Source organism: Rana temporaria, chromosome 3 (assembly GCF_905171775.1).
Source record: "Rana temporaria chromosome 3, aRanTem1.1, whole genome shotgun sequence".
Taxonomy (NCBI): domain Eukaryota; kingdom Metazoa; phylum Chordata; class Amphibia; order Anura; family Ranidae; genus Rana; species Rana temporaria.
This window is the reverse complement of record NC_053491.1, coordinates 465,123,917-465,144,307: the sequence shown is the minus strand read 5'-3', so window position 1 is coordinate 465,144,307 and position 20,391 is coordinate 465,123,917. Positions and strand designations below refer to the sequence as shown.

General features: G+C 45.6%; 1 protein-coding gene across 1 annotated transcript in view; it reads right to left on the bottom strand.

Annotated features, from left to right (window-relative positions):
• The window catches only part of LOC120930622 (tumor necrosis factor ligand superfamily member 12-like), a 103,227-nt gene that overhangs the window by 31,047 nt on the left and 51,789 nt on the right, over positions 1-20,391 (bottom strand). Inside the window, exon 8 of the mRNA XM_040341798.1 lies at positions 14,503-14,688. Coding sequence (XP_040197732.1) covers positions 14,503-14,688 — 186 coding nt within the window. The remainder of the gene's footprint in view (positions 1-14,502; positions 14,689-20,391) is intronic.

Sequence of the window (20,391 nt, the reverse complement as noted above, 5' to 3'; positions counted from 1 at the left end):
CCTATAGGTGCCCTACTATTTAAGACCCGACCTTTAGGCAGCTAAAGGACCCGGCCAGTTTTTGCGATTCGGCACTGCGTCGCTTTAACTGACAATTGCGCGGTCGTGCGACGTGGCTCCCAAACAAAATTGGCGTCCTTTTTTTCCCACAAATAGAGCTTTATTTTGGTGGTATTTGATCACCTCTGCGTTTTTTTTTTTTTTTTTTCGCTAAAAATAAATATCACCCAAAAATATATAAAAAAAATGTTTTCCTCAGTTTAGGCCGATACGTATTCTTCTACCTATTTTTGGTAAAAAAAATCGCAGTAAGCGTTTATCGATTGGTTTGCGCAAAATTTATAGCGTTTACAAAAAGGGGATAGTTTTATTGCATTTTTATAACATTTTTTTTTTTTACTACTAATGGCAGTGATCAGCAACTACAAGTGCAAAGTGCACTTGAAATTGCACTAAAAGTGCACTTGGAAGTGCAGTCGCTGTAAATCTGAAATGAGGGGAAGCGCTGCTGGTTTTATTATCCAATAATGTGCACGCTAAAATGCTGTTTTTTATTTTCCTTGGATGTCCACCTTGGATCTACAGCGACTACACTTCCAAGTGCACTTTAAGTGCAATTTCAAGTGCACTTTGCACTTGTAGTTTGCACTTGTAGTGCAAAGTGGATTTTCCTCTCGTAAATAACCCCCTATGTGCCAGAAACCACCTGCATCCTAGCATTGCAGGACATTAGACAGCAGGAGCCACCTGCATCCTAGCATTGCAGGACACTAGACAGCAGGAGTCACCTGCATCCTAGCAACAAAGGACACTAGGTGGCGATCTAGAAACAAAGGCGGCTAGGCAGCTGTACACATGTAAATGTTAGCACAAATGTTACATGCGTACACGGTATGGCAAAAGCCGTTTACATGTGTACAGTGTAGAGCACAAATTTACTCGATTGGAGCCACATTCCTCCTAGCAACCTAAGAGGATGCTAGGGCAGAGCCACCTGCTTTCTAGAAATTTAGAATGCTAGGTGGCAGAAATCGCTTGCAACCTAGCAATGAGGGACACTAGGTTGCAGGAGCCATCTGCCTCCTAGCAATGAAGGACACTAAGCAGCAGGAGCCGCCTGCGTCATAGCAACGAAGGATGCTAGGCAGAATGAGCTGCCTGTGCCCTAGCAACAAAGAAAACTAGGTGGCGGAGCCACCTGCTTTTTAGCAATGAAGGCTGCCTATGTCCTAGGAATGAAGGACGCTAGGCGACAAGAGCTACCTGTGTACTAGCAACAATGGACAATAAGCAGCAAGAGCCACCTGTATCCTAGCCATGGAGGACACTAGGTGTCAGAAACCACCTGCATCCTAGCATTGCAGGACACTAGACAGCAGGAGTAGCCTGCATCCTAGCAACAAAGTAAACTGGGCAGAAAAAAGAGCCACCAGTATCCTAGCCATGAAGGACACTTGGTGTCAGAAACCACCTGCATCTTAGCAACGAAGGACACTAGATGGCAGAAGTCGCATGCATCCTAGCAACGAAGGACACTAGGCAGCAAGAGCCACCTGTGTCCTAGCCATGAAGGACACAAGGTGTCAGAAACCACCTGCATCCTAGCAACGAAAGAAAATTGGACAGCAGGAGTCGCCTGCATCCTAGCAACAAGGAACATTTGGTAGCAAGAGCCACCTGTATCCTAGCCATGAAGGACACTAGACAGCAGGAGTCCTCTGCATCCTAGCAATAAAGGATTCTAGGCGGCAAGAGCTACCCATGTCTTAGCCATAAAAAATTCTAGATGTCAGGAGACACTTGCGTCCTAGCAGAGAAGGACACTAGGCATCAGGAGCTACCTGCATCCTAGCAATGAAGGACAGCAGGAGTCACCTGCATCCTAGCAACAAAGGACAGCAGGAGCCGCCTGCATCCTAGCAACAAAGGACACTAGACAGAAGGAGTCGCTTGCAACCTAGCAACAAAGGACACTAGGCAGCATAAGCCGCCTGTATCCTAGCAATGAGCGACACTAGGTGGCAGGAGCCGCTTGCAACCTAGTAATGAAGGAAGCTAGGCAGCTGTACGCATGTAAATGTTAGCCCAGAAGTTACATGCGTACACTTTATAGACAAGATTTTTCATAAGACCTCGTTGTCAGCCAGATCCTATATAAAATTATATGCCTGTGTTTATGAGCCGTATGTAGTAAATATGTCGCGGACAAGCATGGACTCTCCCTGTGTACAGATATCATTTACAATTTTGAATAAAAATGTTTCTAAAACATTATCATTCCGGCATTTCTCTTCAGCGGCTGAATATCTTACTTGGTAAATTCCTTTCTTGGAACCACGCGAGATTATTTTATGAGAACACAATAGTCCATGCCGGAATTTACCTTTTATATGACTTTTTGTGGCCAGCCCTTTTTTTTTCTAATTCATTTTAATCTGTCTTCTGTTGCAACAGTATATGTACAGGAAGCACCTGAGGAAGGGTTATGGAGCCGTTTATAATTAAAATTGCGCAACTGTTGCACTTGAATTCGAAGAGGAACTTGAAAAGGAAGACAGTTTTTTTTTTTTTATTCTGTCAAAGCTGATGATGATTTAATTCACAAAACTGTCTTTATTTGCACATTGGCAAAACTATGGGGCAGATTCTCGTAGAATGGCGCAAAAATGGGCGGGCGTAACGTATCTCATTTACGTTACGCCGCAGCAAGTTTTTTAGGCAAGTGCTTTATTCACAAAGCACTTGCCTGTAAAGTTGCGGCGGCATAGCGCAAAACACCCAGCGGAATTCAAATTCGGCGGGTAGGGGGCGTGTTTCATTTAAATGAAGCGCGTCCCCGCGCCGAACGAACTGGGCATGCGCCGTCGCTAAAATTTCCCGGTGTGCATTGCGCTAAATGACGTCGCAAGGACGTCATTGGTTTTGACATGGACGTAAATTACGTCCAGCCCCATTCACGGACGACTTACGCAAACGACGTAATTTTATAAATTTTCGACGCGGGAACGACGGCCATACTTAACATTGGCTGCTCCTCATATAGCAGGGGCAACTATATGCCGGGAAAAGCCTAACATAAACGTCGTAACTTTACTGCGTCGGCCGCGCATATGTTCGGGAATTCGCGTATCTAGCTAATTTGCATACTCGACGCGGAAAACGACAGAAGCGCCACCTAGCGGGGGAAAAAAAAATTGCAGTTACGATCCGACGGTGTAAGAGCCTTACGCCTGTCGGATCTAATGGATATCTATGCGTAACTGATTCTAAGAATCAGTCGCATAGATACGACGGGCCAGATTAGGATTTACGACGGCGTACATGGCGCTGCGCCGTCGTAATCCCTTTGAGAATCTGGGCCAATATTTCTAAAAAGAATTGTAGCGCTCACCCCCGAAGGAGCCGCTGGTTGATTTTGGGATCGGCCTACTAAGTTACCCTGGCGGTGTCTAGGGGTGTAATTGTGAGAACAGCGGTAGTGAACGAAGGTCCAGACAGCCAATAAAAGGGTTTTCAATGCTTTATTGTCCAGGCCAAACACGGCCAACATCAACACGTATTGGGAAGGTCAAGGTTGATGAAGGGAAGAGAAGAGAACCTTGCGGTATCAGGCCTGGATATTAACCACTTAAGGACCGGACCAATATGCTGCTAAATGACCCAAGGGGTTTTTACAATTCAGCACTGCGTCGCTTAAAAAGACAATTGCGCGGTCGTGCGACGTGGCTCCCAAACAAAATTGGCGTCCTTTTTCCCCCACAAATAGAGCTTTCTTTTGGTGGTATTTGATCACCTCTGCAGTTTTTATTTTTTGCGCTATAAACAAAAATAGAGCGTCAATTTAAAAAAAAAATGCAATATTTTTTACTTTTTGCTATAATAAATATCCCCCAAAAACATATATAACATTTTTTTTCCCCTCAGTTTAGGCCGATACGTATTCTTCTACCTATTTTTGGTAAAAAAAATCGCAATAAGCGTTTATCGATTGGTTTGCGCAAAATTTATAGCGTTTACAAAATAGGGGATAGTTTTATTATTATTATTTTTTTTTACTACTAATGGCGGCGATCAGCGATTTTTTTCGTGACTGCGACATTATGGCGGACACTTCGGACAATTTTGACACATTTTTGGGACCATTGTCATTTTCACAACAAAAAATGCATTTAAAATGCATTGTTTATTGTGAAAATGACAGTTGCAGTTTGGGAGTTAACCACAGGGGGCACTGTAGGAGTTCGGGTTCACCTAGTGTATGTTTACAACTGTAGGGGGGTGTGGCTGTAGGACTGACGTCATCGATCGAGTCTCCCTATAGAAAGGATCACTCGAACGATGCGCCGCCACAGTGAAGCACGGGGAAGCCGTGTTTACATACGGCTCTCCCCGTTCTTCAGCTCCGGGGAGTGATCGCGACGGTGCGGCTATAAACGAATAGCCGTGCCGTCGTCCCGGATCGCTTCCCGTGGGAATCCGACCGCCGCATGTAGCGGGGGGGGGGGGTCCCACGTCTAGGCAGGGACGTACAGGTACGCCAATGTGCCTGTACGTGCCATTCTGCCGAAGTATATGTACATGCGGCGGTCAGGAAGTGGTTAAATGGAGCAGTAAATACTGCTCTGTATAGTACCAATTTTGGTAACTCGTCGCCACTCTGCTCGGAGTGGGTAAAGTGCCCCCGGACAGACCCCCATAACAGGCCTGGCAGCCGAAGCGTCACTCTGAACTAGTTGGGAGGAACAGGTCTCTCTCACAGACCCGGCTCTAGGGCCTCTGCCACAGGCCAATTTCAATAAAGGACTTAGGTGAACAAAGAGAGCGAATCCTCCCAGTTGACTTTTCCTTTATAGGCCCCCGGATGACAGCAAGCATACCTGTCAGTGGTCCGGACGCCCGATCCCAGACTGGGATCCTCTCAACAAGTCATGGGACCCAGTGGAACACTGGGGTCCCTTTTCTCCTCAGGATGAAGTTTGATTCAGCTTTGGCCAGGTGGGGCGCGCTGGCGGGGTCCATGGATGCGCCTACCCTGAAGGTGGATACCGCACCTGGAACGGGGACCCCGCGAAGATAAATCTTCACCTGCACCTGTCACAGATATACCCTCCCCCACCATGCCCCGCAAGGGAAAACTTCTCCAATTGGCTGCTGGGGAAAACTTGCTCTGCCAGAACCCCTCTGGCGCCAACTGCCGGCAAGGGGTGGTATTGTACCCCTTGACCACAGACTGACCCAGTGGACATTTCTTGGATGACAGAAGTCCCAAATTTAGACAAACCACGAATGGGAGCAAAGTAACTCTCCCATTCCCCACTAACTTTAGTGTAGTGCCCATGCTGAAAGCAAGGGGGCGCTACAGAATTATACTGTTTATAGCACTGGTATAAAAAAGAATCTCATAAGTCAATTGATCGAAAGCTTTTATACGAGTCTTTAACCACTTAAGACCCGGACCTTTAGGCAGGTAAAGGACCCGGACAGTTTTTGCGATTCGGCACTGCGTCGCTTTAACTGACAATTGCGCGGTCGTGCGACGTGGCTCCCAAACAAAATTGGCGTCTTTTTTTTCCCACAAATAGAGATTTCTTTTGGTGGTATTTGATCACCTCTGCGGTTTTTATTTTTTGCGCTATAAACAAAAATAGAGCAATGCAATATTTTTTACTTTTTGCTATAATAAATATCCCCCAAAAATATATAAAACATTATTTTTTTCCTCAGTTTAGGCCGATACGTATTCTTCTACCTATTTTTGGCAAAAAAAAATCGCAATAAGCGTTTATCGATTGGTTTGCGCAAAATTTATAGCTTTACAAAATAGGGGATAGTTTTGTTGCATTTTTATAAAAAAAAATGTTTTACTACTAATGGCGGTGATCAGCATTTTTTTTCGTGACTGCGACATTATGGCGGACACTTCGGACAATTTTGACACATTTTTGGGACCATTGTCATTTTCAAAGCAAAAAGTGCTATAAAAATGCATTGTTTACTGTGAAAATGACAATTGCAGTTTGGGAGTTAACCACTAGGGGGCGCTGAAGGGGTTAAGTGTGACCTCATCTGTGTTAGTAACTGTAGGGGGGCGGGGCTGGACGTGTGACATCATTGATCGCGTTTCCCTATATTAGGGAACACACGATCAATGACAGCACCACAGTGAAGAACGGGGAAGGTGTGTTTACACACAGCTCTCCCCATTCTTCAGCTCCGGGGACCGATCGCAGGACTCCAGCGGCGATCGGGTCCGTGGGTCCCGTGGCCACGGTAACGGAGCACGGCTGGGCACTTAAAAAGGATGTACAGGTACGTGCTTGTGCCCAGCCGTGCCATTCTGCCGACGTATATCTGCAGGAGGCGGTCCTTAACCTCCCTGGCGGTAAACCCGAGCGTGACTCGGGGTTGGTTTTCAATGCTAAGATCGGTATCCCCGAGTCACGCTCGGGGTGGACGTGCAGTGGCGCAGCTTACCTTTCGCTGGATCCACAGGCAAATTACTCACCTTGTCCCTGGATCCAGCGATGCCACCCCGCTGTGTGAGCGAGCGGGACCTCGCTCGATTCACAGTCTCCCCGTGTGCCGCCGATCTCCGTTCCCTGCGACATTACGACGCACGGGAGCGGAGAAAGACGCCAAATTCAAAAAAGTAAACAAACACCTTACATACAGTATACTGTAATCTTATAGATTACAGTACTGTATGTAAAAAATACACCCCCCCTTGTCCCTAGTGGTCTGCCCAGTGCCCTACATGTTCTTTTATATAATAAAAACTGTTCTTTCTGCCTGCAAACTGTAGATTGTCCAAAAGTGTCTTTTTATGTCAAAAATGGTTTTAGATCAGCTAGAAAACAGCGATAATAAATTATAATCACTTGCAGAAATGAGCGATAGCGATTTGTGGGGAAATTCGTCATAAAAAAAAAAAAATAATGACAGCGACAATTCTGCAACTGAGCAAATTTCAGTGATTTTGAGTTGATTACATTATTGAATAATTTTTATTATAATTATATTATTATTTGTTATAATTATTTATAATTATTTATTATATTATAATTTATAATTTTGTTTTAAAAAAAAAATCATACCCGGGGAGCCTACTAGACTCTTGTTTGGTCAGATTTAAGTGAGTTATTCCTAAGAATTACAGGCCTACAGTATAAAACGCCAAATTTCCTTGCAAAATAATTGTACCGCTTTTGGTACGTAATTCCAGACAGAATCATACCGCCAGGGAGGTTAAGTGGTTAATAGATGCATTTTTTTTGTTATTAGTATAAAGGGGAGCTAGCATCAAATATATTTCTTTGTGTTTAGTGAAAACATGCTAAGTAATGAGTAGGTGTACCACTTCCAGGTAGTTGTTACCTCGCTCTCACAGAGATCACAGTACACCTCCTGGCAATGACTTCATCTACTTTTCTCTCCTTTGGCTCTCATCTTTGTTGTGATGCAAGCATGCCTTTGCATTTCTTGGCTGTGTTCACAAATGTCTGGCACAGATCAGCCACTGCTGCGGCCTTTCACCTTGTAAATTGCTACAGACAGGGCTGGTGCTACCACTAGGCAAACTAGGCAGCCGCCTAGGGCGCACTGATGCTTAGTTCGCCCGGCCACTGGTGTTTCTACTCTTATCTCTCTGCAGCAAGCAACTTATGCTGGCCATACACTATATGAATAATCAGGCAAAATTTGGTCGTTTAGACAGTTCATTCGTTCTCTGTCTCTCTCTTTGCCACTGTCTCTCTCTCTCTTTGCCTCTGTCTCTCTCTTTGCCTCTGTCTCTCTCTGCCTCTCTCTTTGCCTCTGCCTCTCTCCATCTCTCTCGCCGTCTCTCTCTCTCCGTCTCTCTCTCTCTGCGTCTCTCTCTCTGCATCTCTCTCTGTGTGCCGCTCTGTGTGCCATTCTGTCTCTCTCTGTGTGCCACAAATGGGCACTGATTGGCACCATTATGGAACAAATCAAATCAGTGATGCCCAGCAATGCCACCTATCAGTGTCCATAAGTGCCACCTATCAGTGCCCATCCATGCCACCTATCAGTGCCACCCATAAGTACCCATCAGTGCCACCTATCAGTGCCCATTCGTGCCAATCAGTACCTATCCGTGCCACCCATCAGTGCCACCCATAAGTACCTATCAGTGCTGCCTATGAGTGCCCATAAGTGCCGCCTATGAGTGCCCATCAGTGCCGCATACCAGTGCCACCTATCGGTGCCCATCAGTGCCGCCTATCAGCGCCACCTCATCTGTGCCCATCGGTGCCGCCTTATCAGTGCCCGTCACTGAAGAAGAAAACGTACTTATTCACAATTGTTTTTTTTTATAGAAACAAAGAAAAAATAAATTTTTCTAAATTTTCGGTCTTTTTTTATTTGTTGCGCAAAAAAAAAAAATCGTGGAAGGTGATCAAATTCCACCAAAAGAAAGCTTTATTTGTGGGAACAAAATGATAAAAAATTTGTTTGGGTACAGTCATTTAAATTGCGACAGCGCTAAAAGCTGAAAATTGGCCTGGGCAGGAAGGGGGTGAAAGTGCCCAGTTTTGATGTGGTTAAAGGAGAATTAAACCACCAGTTACCTGTTGGGGGTACCTGAGGGACTGAAGTTGGGAACCACCAGGCCTTTTTTTCTCAATATATAGGTACAGGAATTCCCTTTTGAGTCACCCCTCATCTCTGTACCCTACCCACCTCTGCGCAATGCCCCTTGGTTCCACCCCTACCCACTTCCCAGTACCACCTATTTTAGAGAACACAGAACCAAGTTTCATTTTGTGGTTTTAAGCAATTTGTATGGAATTTGTTAATGATATCAAGAAAAGTAGATCCCCCTACAGCCAGCAACAATGGATCCCTCCCACAACAATAGACCCCTGAGCAACAATGGGCCTCTTGTAACAAAATACCACCCGAGCAACAACAGACCCTCCCTGCAAAAAAACTGATCTCTCCAGCGCCAATAGATCTCCCAGCATCAACAGATTGTTCAGCACACCCCAACACCAGTGGCGGCCCGTCCATAGGGACGCACGGGCGCCACCCCCCCCCCCCCCCCCCCTCCCACAGTCCCAAAAAAAAAAAAAAACGGGCCCTTTAAGAACTTTTATTCGGCTAAAATGTCATTTTGACATTTTAACCGCAGTTCTGGCGGCCGTCTATAGAGGGCGCTGCAGCGCCACCCCCTCTCGCAAATAACACACATTCATGCATAAATGCACGAATGTATGTTATTGGTTGGTTGCCAGCTGCCTGGTCTATTCAGATAACCGGATGCGGGACGCCGGTTACCCGAATAGCGGCAGCTGGTTGGCTGAGGGGAACTGCCTATCAAAGCCAGCGGCTCTGATAGGCTTTTCTCCGGCTCTCAGATGTCTATACTCTGAGCGCAGGCAATCTGCGCTCCTTGCATAAGACAAACGCCGTTTTAGCCAATCAGGTTCCCGGATTCTGGTTATCAGGAACCTGATTGGCTGAAGCTTCACCACAGCGGCAGAAGACATTGAGGGAGGACATGGAATACTTAGGTAAGTGCTTTTTACAGGGAAAGGGGCACAGTGACATCATGGGGCACAGTGGTGACAAAGGGCACAGAGGTGACAATTGGCACAGTGGCATCATGGGGCACAGTGGTGAGTGACAATGGGCACAGTGGCATCATGGGGCACAGTGGTGACAATGGGCACAGTGGCATCATGGGGCACGGTGGTGACAATTAAAGGGCACAGTGGTGACAATTGGCACAGTGGCAACAATTGAGGGGCACAGTGGCTGCGTTTGATGGCATGGCACAGTGGTGACAATTGATGGAACAGTGGCTGCGTTTGATGGCATGGCACAGTGACTGCGTTTGATGGTATGGCACAGTGGTGACAATTGATGACACAGTGGCTGCGTTTGATGGCACAGTAGCTGCGTTTGATGGCATGGCACAGTGGTGACAATTGATGGCACAGTTGCTGTGTTGCATGGCACAGTGGTGACAATTGATGGCACAGTTGCTGTTTGATGGCATGGCACAGTGGTGACAATTGATGGCACAGTGACTGCATTTGATGGCATGGCACAGTGGTGACAATTGATGGCACAGTTGCTGTGTTTGATGGCATGGCACAGTGGTGACAATTGATGGCACAGTTGCTGTGTTGCATGGCACAGTGGTGACAATTGATGGCACAGTGGCTGCGTTTGATGGCATGGCACAGTGACTGCGTTTGATGGCACAGTGGCTGCATGTGATGGGCACAGTGAGGCTGCAATTTTTTTTTTTCGTTTGCGCCCCCCCAAACATTTTGAGCACCAGCCGCCACTGCCCAACACCCCTTACCATGACATACATTCAGTGCTGGAGGTGCCGGAACTGCGTTCCCCCACGTTCCTGATGAAAAAAAGCCCTGGGAACCACTGCTCTAGATCAATGTAATAGTCGGTTAAGGAGTATTTGTACCCAGTGACGGGGTCTGTACTTTCCTTTCACCCAGTGGACATCGCACATAAAAGGCTCAAGTCATTGTAAAAATTATTTGCTTTAACATTCTATATTTCCATACCTCCCAACTTTTTCAGAAGGGAATGAGGGACACCTATCAGCAAAAGTATGCAGGCATAGGACACACCCCCAGCCACGCCCCCTTAAAGGAGAATTATACAAAAAAATCAAGATTGGTTAAACCCACAAGTTCTTTTTTACCACTTCTATTCCTTTTATATTGGCTTTTGGAATTTATAAATGCAGCCATTTAGAAATCAGATTAAAATGTTTAGCTCTAGAAAACACTTTTTGATAGATAACTGATACGCCGGCGTATTTTTAAATTTCCCGCGTCGTATCTTTAGTTTGAATCCTCAAACCAAGATACAACGGCATTTGGGTAAGATCCGACAGGTGTACGTCCTCGTACGCCTTCGGATCTTAGGATGCAATACTTCGGCGCCCGCTGGGTGGAGTTTGCGTCGTTTTCCACGTCAGGTATGCTAATTAGCTGTTTACGGCGATCCACGAACCTACGCGCGCTCGTCGCATTCTCTTACATCGGCTTTTCCCGTCGTAAAGTTACGGATGCTATTTCAATGGCTTAAATTTAGACTAGCCATGTTAAAGTATGGCCGTCGTTCCCGCGTCGAATTTTGAATTTTTTTTTTTTTGCGTAAGTCGTCTGGGAATAGGAAAGGACGTAACGCACGTCGCCGTTCAAAAAATTTTGTCGGTGCGACGTCATTTCGCACAAAGCACGGCGGGAAATTACAAAACGGAGCATGCGCAATACGTTCGGCGCGGGAACGCGCCTAATTTAAATGATACACGCCCCATTTGAATTAGGCGGGCTTGCGCCGGACGTATTTACGCTTAATGCCGCCACAAGTTTACAGGCAAGTGCTTTGTGAATCAAGCACTTGCGCTGAAAACTTGCGGCGGTGTAACGTAAATGGGATACGTTATGCCGCCGGATTTGTACATGAATCTGGCCCTGTATTTTTTATATATCAGACCAAAATGAGGAACAAATGAGGAGAAATGAGGGACAGAGGGACATTGCTCCAAATCAGGGACAGTTGGGAACTATGGGGTAGATTCAGGTAGATTGGCTTAATTTTCTGCGGGCGTCGCGTATCTCAGATACGATACGCCGCCGTAACTTAGTGAGGCAGGTTCTGTATTCACCAAGAACCTGCACCCTAAGTTACGGCGGCGTAGCGTAAATCTGCCGGCGTAAGCGCGCCTAAATTGTGAAGAGGTGGGCGTGTTTTATGTAAATAAAACATGACCCCCACGTAAATTACGTTTTTGACTAACGGCGCATGCGCCGTCCGTGAAAGTAACCCAGTGCGCATGCTCCAAATTAACCCGCAAAAAGCCAATGCTTTTGACGTGAACGTAAATTACGCACATCCCCATTCACGGACGACTTACGCAAACAACGTAAAATTATCAAAATTCAACTCGGCGTATCTACCTAATTTGCATATTCCTCGCGTAAATCGACGGAAGCGCCACCTAGCGGCCAGCGTAAATATGCAACTAAGATACGACTGCGTAATAGACTTACGCCAGTCGGATCTTAGCCAAATTCCGGCGTATCTTGCTTTCTGAATACAGAAAAAAGATACGCCGGAGCAACCTAGAAGTTAGTTCAATAGATACGCCAGCTTAACTTCTTTATGAATCTACCCCTATGTATTTCCAGCAGTGAGAGCCAATGAAAGTAGAAAATACCAGTCATATGGCCAGGGCCGTCTTTAATGTTGATTGGACCCTGGGCAAAAAAATTCTTGGGGCCCCCCATGCAATTTTGCCCTCCACCTGCTCTGAGACATACAATAAATATCAGCTAGACTTAAAATCAGTTTACTGTATGAGGATAGGCAGTGATTGCGATTGGTTGCCAGAGGTTACAGCATATCATTACCACTTACTGACTGGTTGCTAGAGGTTACAGCACACATTACGGCTCACTGATTAGTTGCTATTTTTTACAGCACATGATTTCTACTTGTTAATTGGTTTATAGAGATTACCGTACAGTAATACTGCTCACTGACTGGTTGCTAGAGGTTACAGCACATCATCTCTTCACTGCAGAGGGTCATGATATATATATGAATGCTGCCTTTATTTACATACAAATGCTGCCAGCCTCTGCTATTTACATACGAATGCTCCCTTTATTTACATACAAATGCTCCCTTTATTTACATACGAATGCTCCCTTTATTTACATATGAATGTTCCCTTTATTTACATATGAATGCTCCCTTTATTTACATATGAATGCTCCCTTTATTTGCATATGAATGCTCCCTCTATTTGCATATGAATGCTCCATTTATTTACATATGAATGCTCCCTTTATTTACATATGAATGCTCCCTTTATTTACATACAAATGCTCCCTTTATTTACATACGAATGCTCCCTTTATTTACATATGAATGTTCCCTTTATTTACATATGAATGCTCCCTTTATTTACATATGAATGCTCCCTTTATTTACATACGAATGTTCCCTTTATTTACATATGAATGCTCCCTTTATTTGCATATGAATGCTCCCTTTATTTACATATGAATGCTCCCTGTATTTACATACAAATGCTCCCTTTATTTACATATGAATGCTCCCTGTATTTACATACGAATGTTCCCTTTATTTACATACGAATGCTCCCTGTATTTACATACGAATGTTCCCTTTATTTACATATGAATGCTCCCTTTATTTGCATATGAATGCTCCCTTTATTTACATATGGAATGCTCCCTTTATTTACATACAAATGCTACCTTTATTTACATACGAATGCTCCCTTTATTTACATATGAATGTTCCCTTTATTTACATATGAATGCTCCCTTTATTTACATACAAATGCTCCCTTTATTTGCATATGAATGCTCCCTTTATTTACATATGAATGCTCCCTTTATTTACATATGAATGCTCCCTTTATTTACATACAAATGCTCCCTTTATTTGCATATGAATGCTCCCTTTATTTACATATGAATGCTCCCTTTATTTACATATGAATGCTCCCTTTATTTGCATATGAATGCTCCCTTTATTTACATATGGAATGCTCCCTTTATTTACATACAAATGCTACCTTTATTTACATACGAATGCTCCCTTTATTTACATACGAATGCTCCCTTTATTTACATATGAATGTTCCCTTTATTTACATATGAATGCTCCCTTTATTTGCATATGAATTCTCCCGTTATTTACATATGAATGCTACCTTTATTTACATATAAATGCTCCCTTTATTTACATATGAATGCCACCTTTATTTACATATGAATGCTACCTTTATTTACATATGAATGCTACCTCTATTTACATATGAATGCTACCTCTATTTACATATGAATGCTACCTCTATTTACATATGAATGCTCCCTTTATTTACATACAAATGCTCCCTTTATTTACATATGAATGCTCCCTTTATTTACATACGAATGCTCCCTTTATATACATATGAATGTCGCCTTTATTTACATACAAATGCTCCCTTTATTTACATATGAATGCTCCCTTTATTTACATACAAATGCTCCCTTTATATACATATGAATGTCGCCTTTATTTACATACAAATGCTCCCTTTATTTACATATGAATGCTCCCTTTATTTACATATACATGTTCCCTTTATTTACATATGAATGCTCCCGTTATTTACAAATGAATGATGGTTATTTACATGTAAACAGAGTCTGCAGGTGAGTCATCTGTACACAACAATAGGGCAGAGCTGGGAAGCATTAGTAGCAGCACTTCACACTGAGATATCAGGACACAGCACAGGACTAAGACTTCAAGGGACAAGGGAATTTAAACTTGGATAGTTGGCAAGTATGAGGCAGCTGCTTTGGGACCCACAACAATGACAGGGCCCAGGGCAGCTTCCCCTTTTGCCCTGCCTTAAATACGGCCCTGCATATGGCTGGGAAAAACTGTGAAAATTTAAAGTGAATTTCCACTCACCTGCAGTTTAGAGGCTTCTCGACTCTTGTGAACTAGAGAAAGTTCCCTCTGAAGACTGTCCAGATGAATCGACTGGTACACCAGAGCCATAAGACACAGAAGAACCCCCAACCAAGCACCTGTTCCCCCCCACAAGCCCCGGGCCAGCCCCGGGACCCCACCACACATTACCGCCGCCTGCATCATTCAGCGTCCAACCTCTCTGCTTTGAAAATGTTACCAAGGCGAGGTAAATTAGATGGAGATGAAGAGATTACTGCATCGTAACTCGGACCGGATGTGATGATGAACAGAGAATTGTTAGTTTAAGGCTTAAGAGCTGGAACAGCAAGGAAAGATGTGATGAGAAAAGAGAGATTATCCCAGAATATAATCTGAAATTCGGAAAGGTTGGGGTCGGACGGGATTCAGGATGTGGTTAGAGAGGAATCGAAACACAGACAGTCAAAGAAGGAAAGTGAAAGTGGACCAAAATAGGCAAATATACTACTATTGTAGGGTGGTTAAGAAGGAGGCAGAGAGGTGATGGAAGGGACAAACTCCACCAGAGGGAGAAAATAGGGCTACAATCCAAATAGGTGATTGCACAGTCAAGTAGCCAGGACGTAGGATTGAGTGCCGTGGCTGTTTGCTGATAGTCTCCTATTAAAGCGATAACAGCTGGTCACTGGTCTTTCTCAATCATTAAACCTGCAGGGCTTCCTGTGCTTACTGATATACCAGGAACAAGCTGGCATGCAAATTAGGCATTTCGGAAAAAAGTTGGCATTACATTCAACGTGTCGAGTAGACAGACAGACATGGGTCCTAACTCTTAACTACTCCATTCAAAACAAAAAGGGTATTGATACAATATAAGTCTATCCCTTGTAGGCTTAGATTGTAAGAGACGACACATTTTGTACAATGTGGGAAATTATGAACAACTTACTAACTTTATACCAGGTATGGCAGTTTATTATTCAGTGGAACCTCAGATTACGAGCATAATCCGTTCCCGGAGAATGCTTGTAATCCAAAGTACTCGCATATCAAAGTGAGTTTCCCCATTGAAGTCAATGGAAACTAAAATAATTTGTTCCGCATTGAGTTCAATGGCATGCAATACCGCATGGGGCCAGAGGTGGGAGGGGGGCGCCGGAGAGCCTCAGAAAGGCCTGAGGACACCTCGGCTGACTTTGGCAAACCTCGGAATGACTCCGTTCCCAAAGTTTGCCGAGGTCAGCCGAACTGTCCTCTGGCTTTTCCGTGCATTTCCGAACGGCGCCGATCGGCTGCGATCTGCACCGTTCGGCTCCGCCCCCCCACCTCAGGCCAAACGCTGTACTGCACACCGCTTTGGCCTGAATGCTGCTCGTATTGCGAGACAACACTCGCAAACCGAGTTAGGATCCTTTTGAATACAGTGCTCGTATTGTGAAATGCTCGTTAACCGCGTTACTCGCAATCCGAGGTACCACTGTAGTTCCATTCTTCCAGCTTGGACCAATGTAAGTATGTAGGTGACATATCTGTGGGATCCCTATAAGAGCTATACTCCATATTCCCATCGCACACATTCCTGGATAAGCTCTTGGGTTTGGGTGCGCATAGCAACAACCAGCTGGATACTGGTGCACGTTACAGTAGAAATATTTGCCAGCACACCATGGAACAACGTAAATAGCGTCCAAATGGATGATTTATTGCATGATCACAACACAAAGAGAGTGCAACGTTTCAGAGCCACACAGGGCCCCTTCGTCAGGCATGTCATCACATGCCTGACGAAGGGGCTCTACGTGGCTCCGAAACGTTGCACTCTCTTTGTGTTGTGATCATGCAATAAATCATCCGTTTGGACGCTATTTACGTTGTTCCATGGTGTGCTGGCAAATATTTCTAACCTATAAGAGCTAGAGAGCCCTACTACAGTAATCTCCATTAGATCCCATGCCGGGCAGCTGCCCTGTGTCAGCTGGGTGAGAATACAAAGTATTGACTCAGGGGGGCTGAATACAAATGCGCGCGCCACTTTGTGTTGGTCTATCACAGGGGTCCCCAAACTGCGGCCCAAGGGCCGTATGTGGCCCTTTGCGAGCCTTCATCCGGCCCTTGGGGCAGTATTGCTCCCAATGATATGAGGCACTATTCCTCCCAATTGCACCAACAATGAGGCACTATTTCTAAGGCCTCGTACACACGATCGAACATGTCCACTGAAACTGGTCCGTCGGACCAGTTTCAGCAGACATGTTCGGTCGTGTGTAGGGCCGACCGGACAATTTTCCGGCCTAGCGGACAGGTTTCCAGCGGACAACTGTTTCTTAGCATGCTAAGAAACATGTCCGCTGGAAGCCTGTCCGCCGGACATGTCCGATGGTCAGTACGACTCATCGGACATGTCCGCTGGCCCGAGAACCCGCGCATCGCGTCAAAGTGATTCGACGCATGTGTGGAAGCATTGAACTTCGCCGCGTTATCGTCGCCGTCACGTCGCCGCGTCGTCACCGCGTATTCTGTCCACGCGGAATTTGGTCTGATGGTGTGTACAGCCATCAGACCAAATGATCCCAGCGGACATGTCCGATGAAAACGGTTTGCGGACCGTTTTCATCGGACATGTTGGGTCGTCTGTACGAGGCCTTAGACTAATAGCAATGATGGAGCACTATTCCTCCTCCTACTGCCCACCAACACTGGGGCCATGTTTATTCTTACCGATTCTCGGTCCTGGGGCATTTTCTACCCCAACTTGTCAGAATCCGACCCCCCTGAAGTTGGAAAGACCGTAAACCTGCCCTTTGCTTTAAAAGTATGGAGACCCCTGGTCTATCACATAATTTTATTGATTTATTGACATCCTGGAATATTCCATACTCTGCAAATGCTTTAATCAAAAACGTTTAATTTCTGAAAGAGCTAAAACGGTTGTTGAGTAGACAATCTGTGGCTTGGCAGCAGTTAACAGTAAAACTCTTATCAGTTCTGGGGTGGAGCTTTCTTTCTTTTTTCCAGAGAAGTTCCCAGGAAAAAGTTGCATCACCTATTGTGTTGACAGCTCTGCATCTGACCCCTCCTCAGAGGAGCACAGGGTAAGTGCTCCGCCCATACACACAACACAATGGATGGAGCAAACAAGCACAGAATGTTCTAACATGTCACCTCTCAGCATTACATCCTTTGTATTATGTCAACTCATACTGACCCCCCCCCCCACCGTTGATTGTAAGTCCACTCTTTTCTACATAAGCCTCTTTGTAGTTGAACAATACTTTATAGTGTAACCCGCAGCCAGATAGGATTTTATAAAGTTAATAAAAAAAAAGATTCAAGCATGGCTCCTATGTATGGGGATGAGTTATCCCCTTCGCGCCGGGCTCGGCTTTAGGGGATTATAGCGGGATGATGCCCGCAGCTGCAGGCATTGTCCTGGTACCGTTTTTTTTAGAGCGGGCGGTCGGCTTTCCAGGGATAACCACCAATGTGGCTAAAACCCGCTCGGAAATCCCCCCCTATGGTGGCGTACTCAATGTTAAGTATGGCCGTCGTTCCCGCCTCGCATTTTGAATTTTTTACGTTGTTTGTGTAAGTCGTTCGCGAATAGGAATTTGCGTAGAATGACGTCACTGTCGTGAGCAATGGCTTGTTCTGGGTTAATTTCGAGCATGCGCACTGGGATACCCCCACGGACGGCGCATGCGCAGTTAAAAAAAACGTTGTTTACGTCGGGTCACGACGTATTTACATAAAACACGCCCTCATCACAGAGATTTGAATGCTGCGCCATTATGCCGCCAAAGATACACTACGCCGCCGTAACTTACGGCGCAAATTCTTTGAGGATTCGGAAAAAAAAAAAGTTACGGCGGCGTAGTGTATCTTGGATACGCTACACCCGGCGGATTAATGCGCCGATCTACGTGGATCTGCCCCCAAATGTCAGAACTAGGCTTAGGCCTCTTTCACACGAGGCGCATGCCATTGCTACGGAGTCCGCCAGCTCAGAGGGAGATCTCTCCGCAGATCTCCGCTGCTCACTGAACTGGGAGGGGCCTGTGCAGCGCCGCTGTCTCCTATGGAGAGATCTGATGAAAACGGATAGCATCATCCGATCCGCCATGGACGGATAGGGATGTATCGCCATATGTCTTTTGGCGGATCGGATCGAGTCGGATGTCAGCGAACATGTCTCCGCTGACATCCGACGCTCCATAGGATTGCATGGAGCGGCCGTTCAGGTCCGCCGACAAAACTGACAGGCGGACCTGAACGGTCCGATCGTGTGAGAGGGGCTTAAGTCATAAAAGGGTTATACAAGGCTGGTGTCACCAACACCCTGAAAAATGGCATTTTACCCAGGGGCGGACTGACAACTCTTGGGGCCCCCGGGCAATAGAAGATTATGGGGCCCCCGGCTTACAGGTGGCCACCATGCCAGGAGGCAGTGCAGGGGCGGGGCAGCTAAAATCTCGAGATTTTCACATCAAAAGCATGTCGGTCTCTGACATATCAGGGACAGATGTAAAAAAACACAGATTTTTACATACTGTCCCTGGTTTTACTGAGCCTGGCAACCCTGATGGGGGCCCCCTAGTGGCATGGGGCCCTCGGGCAGTGCCCGAGTGCCTCAATGGTCAGTCCACCCCTGATTTTACTACAGGTTCATATGAAAGAAGCCATCTATGTACAACCATTTCTGAACACAGGTGGGGGCCTTCAACACCATTTGTCTTCCACATACCCCAATGATTAGACAATTCACACATTCGGCCATATAGATGTGAGGGATTAACACCTATGCAGACCTCCCGACACCAAGGATGTTCTTGACAGTCAACGCCTCCACATTCCATGGTGATTTTTTTTATGTCACAATGTAGAGTATAAGATTTCCTATCATATGTGCCCAGTCTTGCCACACAGAGTTAATCCAGCTCTGAGCAATCCTCTTTTATTGTTCAGTGACTTCCAGATAAAACCCTGTCTAAATTAAAAGTCCGAAAGCCTCTCTCCTTGCTTTGAGTGACAGGTTATTTACATATCTAGCTTGGACATGTTTATCATATGTTATGTTATGTTTATCATAATATGAGGTGATCCACAGGTCTTTGTATATTACCAGGATGTGTTATGTGGGGGAGGGGTGGATTTCTCACTTTTTCTTTACTGTGGATCACCTCATATTATGATAAACATAACCTAACATATGATAAACATGTCCAAGCTAGATATGTAAATAACCTGTCACTCAAAGCAAGGAGAGAGGCTTTCGGACTTTTAATTTAGACAGGGTTTTATCTGGAAGTCTGTTAATTTTCATCCACTTTAACCTTATTAACCACTTGCCGCCCGCCAATGACAGATTGACGGCGGCAAAGTGGTTGTAGAATCCTGACTGGACGTCATATGACGTCCTCAGGATTCTGAGCCGCTGCACGCCCCCGGGGGCGCGCATCGCGGCGATCGTTGTTGCAGGGTGTCAGTCTGACACCCCGCAACACCGATCAAGGTAAAGAGTCTCTCACGGAGACTCTTTACCACGTGATCAGCCGTGTCCAATCACGGCTGATCACGATGTAAACAGGAAAAGCCGGTAATCGGCTTTTCCTCACTCGCATCTTTCAGACGCGAGTAGAGGAGAGCCGATCGGCTGCTCCTGTGACAGGGGGGGTTTGTGCTGATCGATTATCAGCACAGCCCCCCGAGGATGCCCACTGGACCACCAGGGATGCCCACTGGACCATCAGGGATGCCCACTAGACCACCAGGGATTAGAAAAAAAAGGTATGCCACCCTAGACCACCAGGGATGAGAAGGACACAAAAAATGGATGCTAATCAGTGCCGCAATGGTCATCACTGATTGGCAGGCATTGTTTGGCACTGATTGGCATCCATTAGTACAACA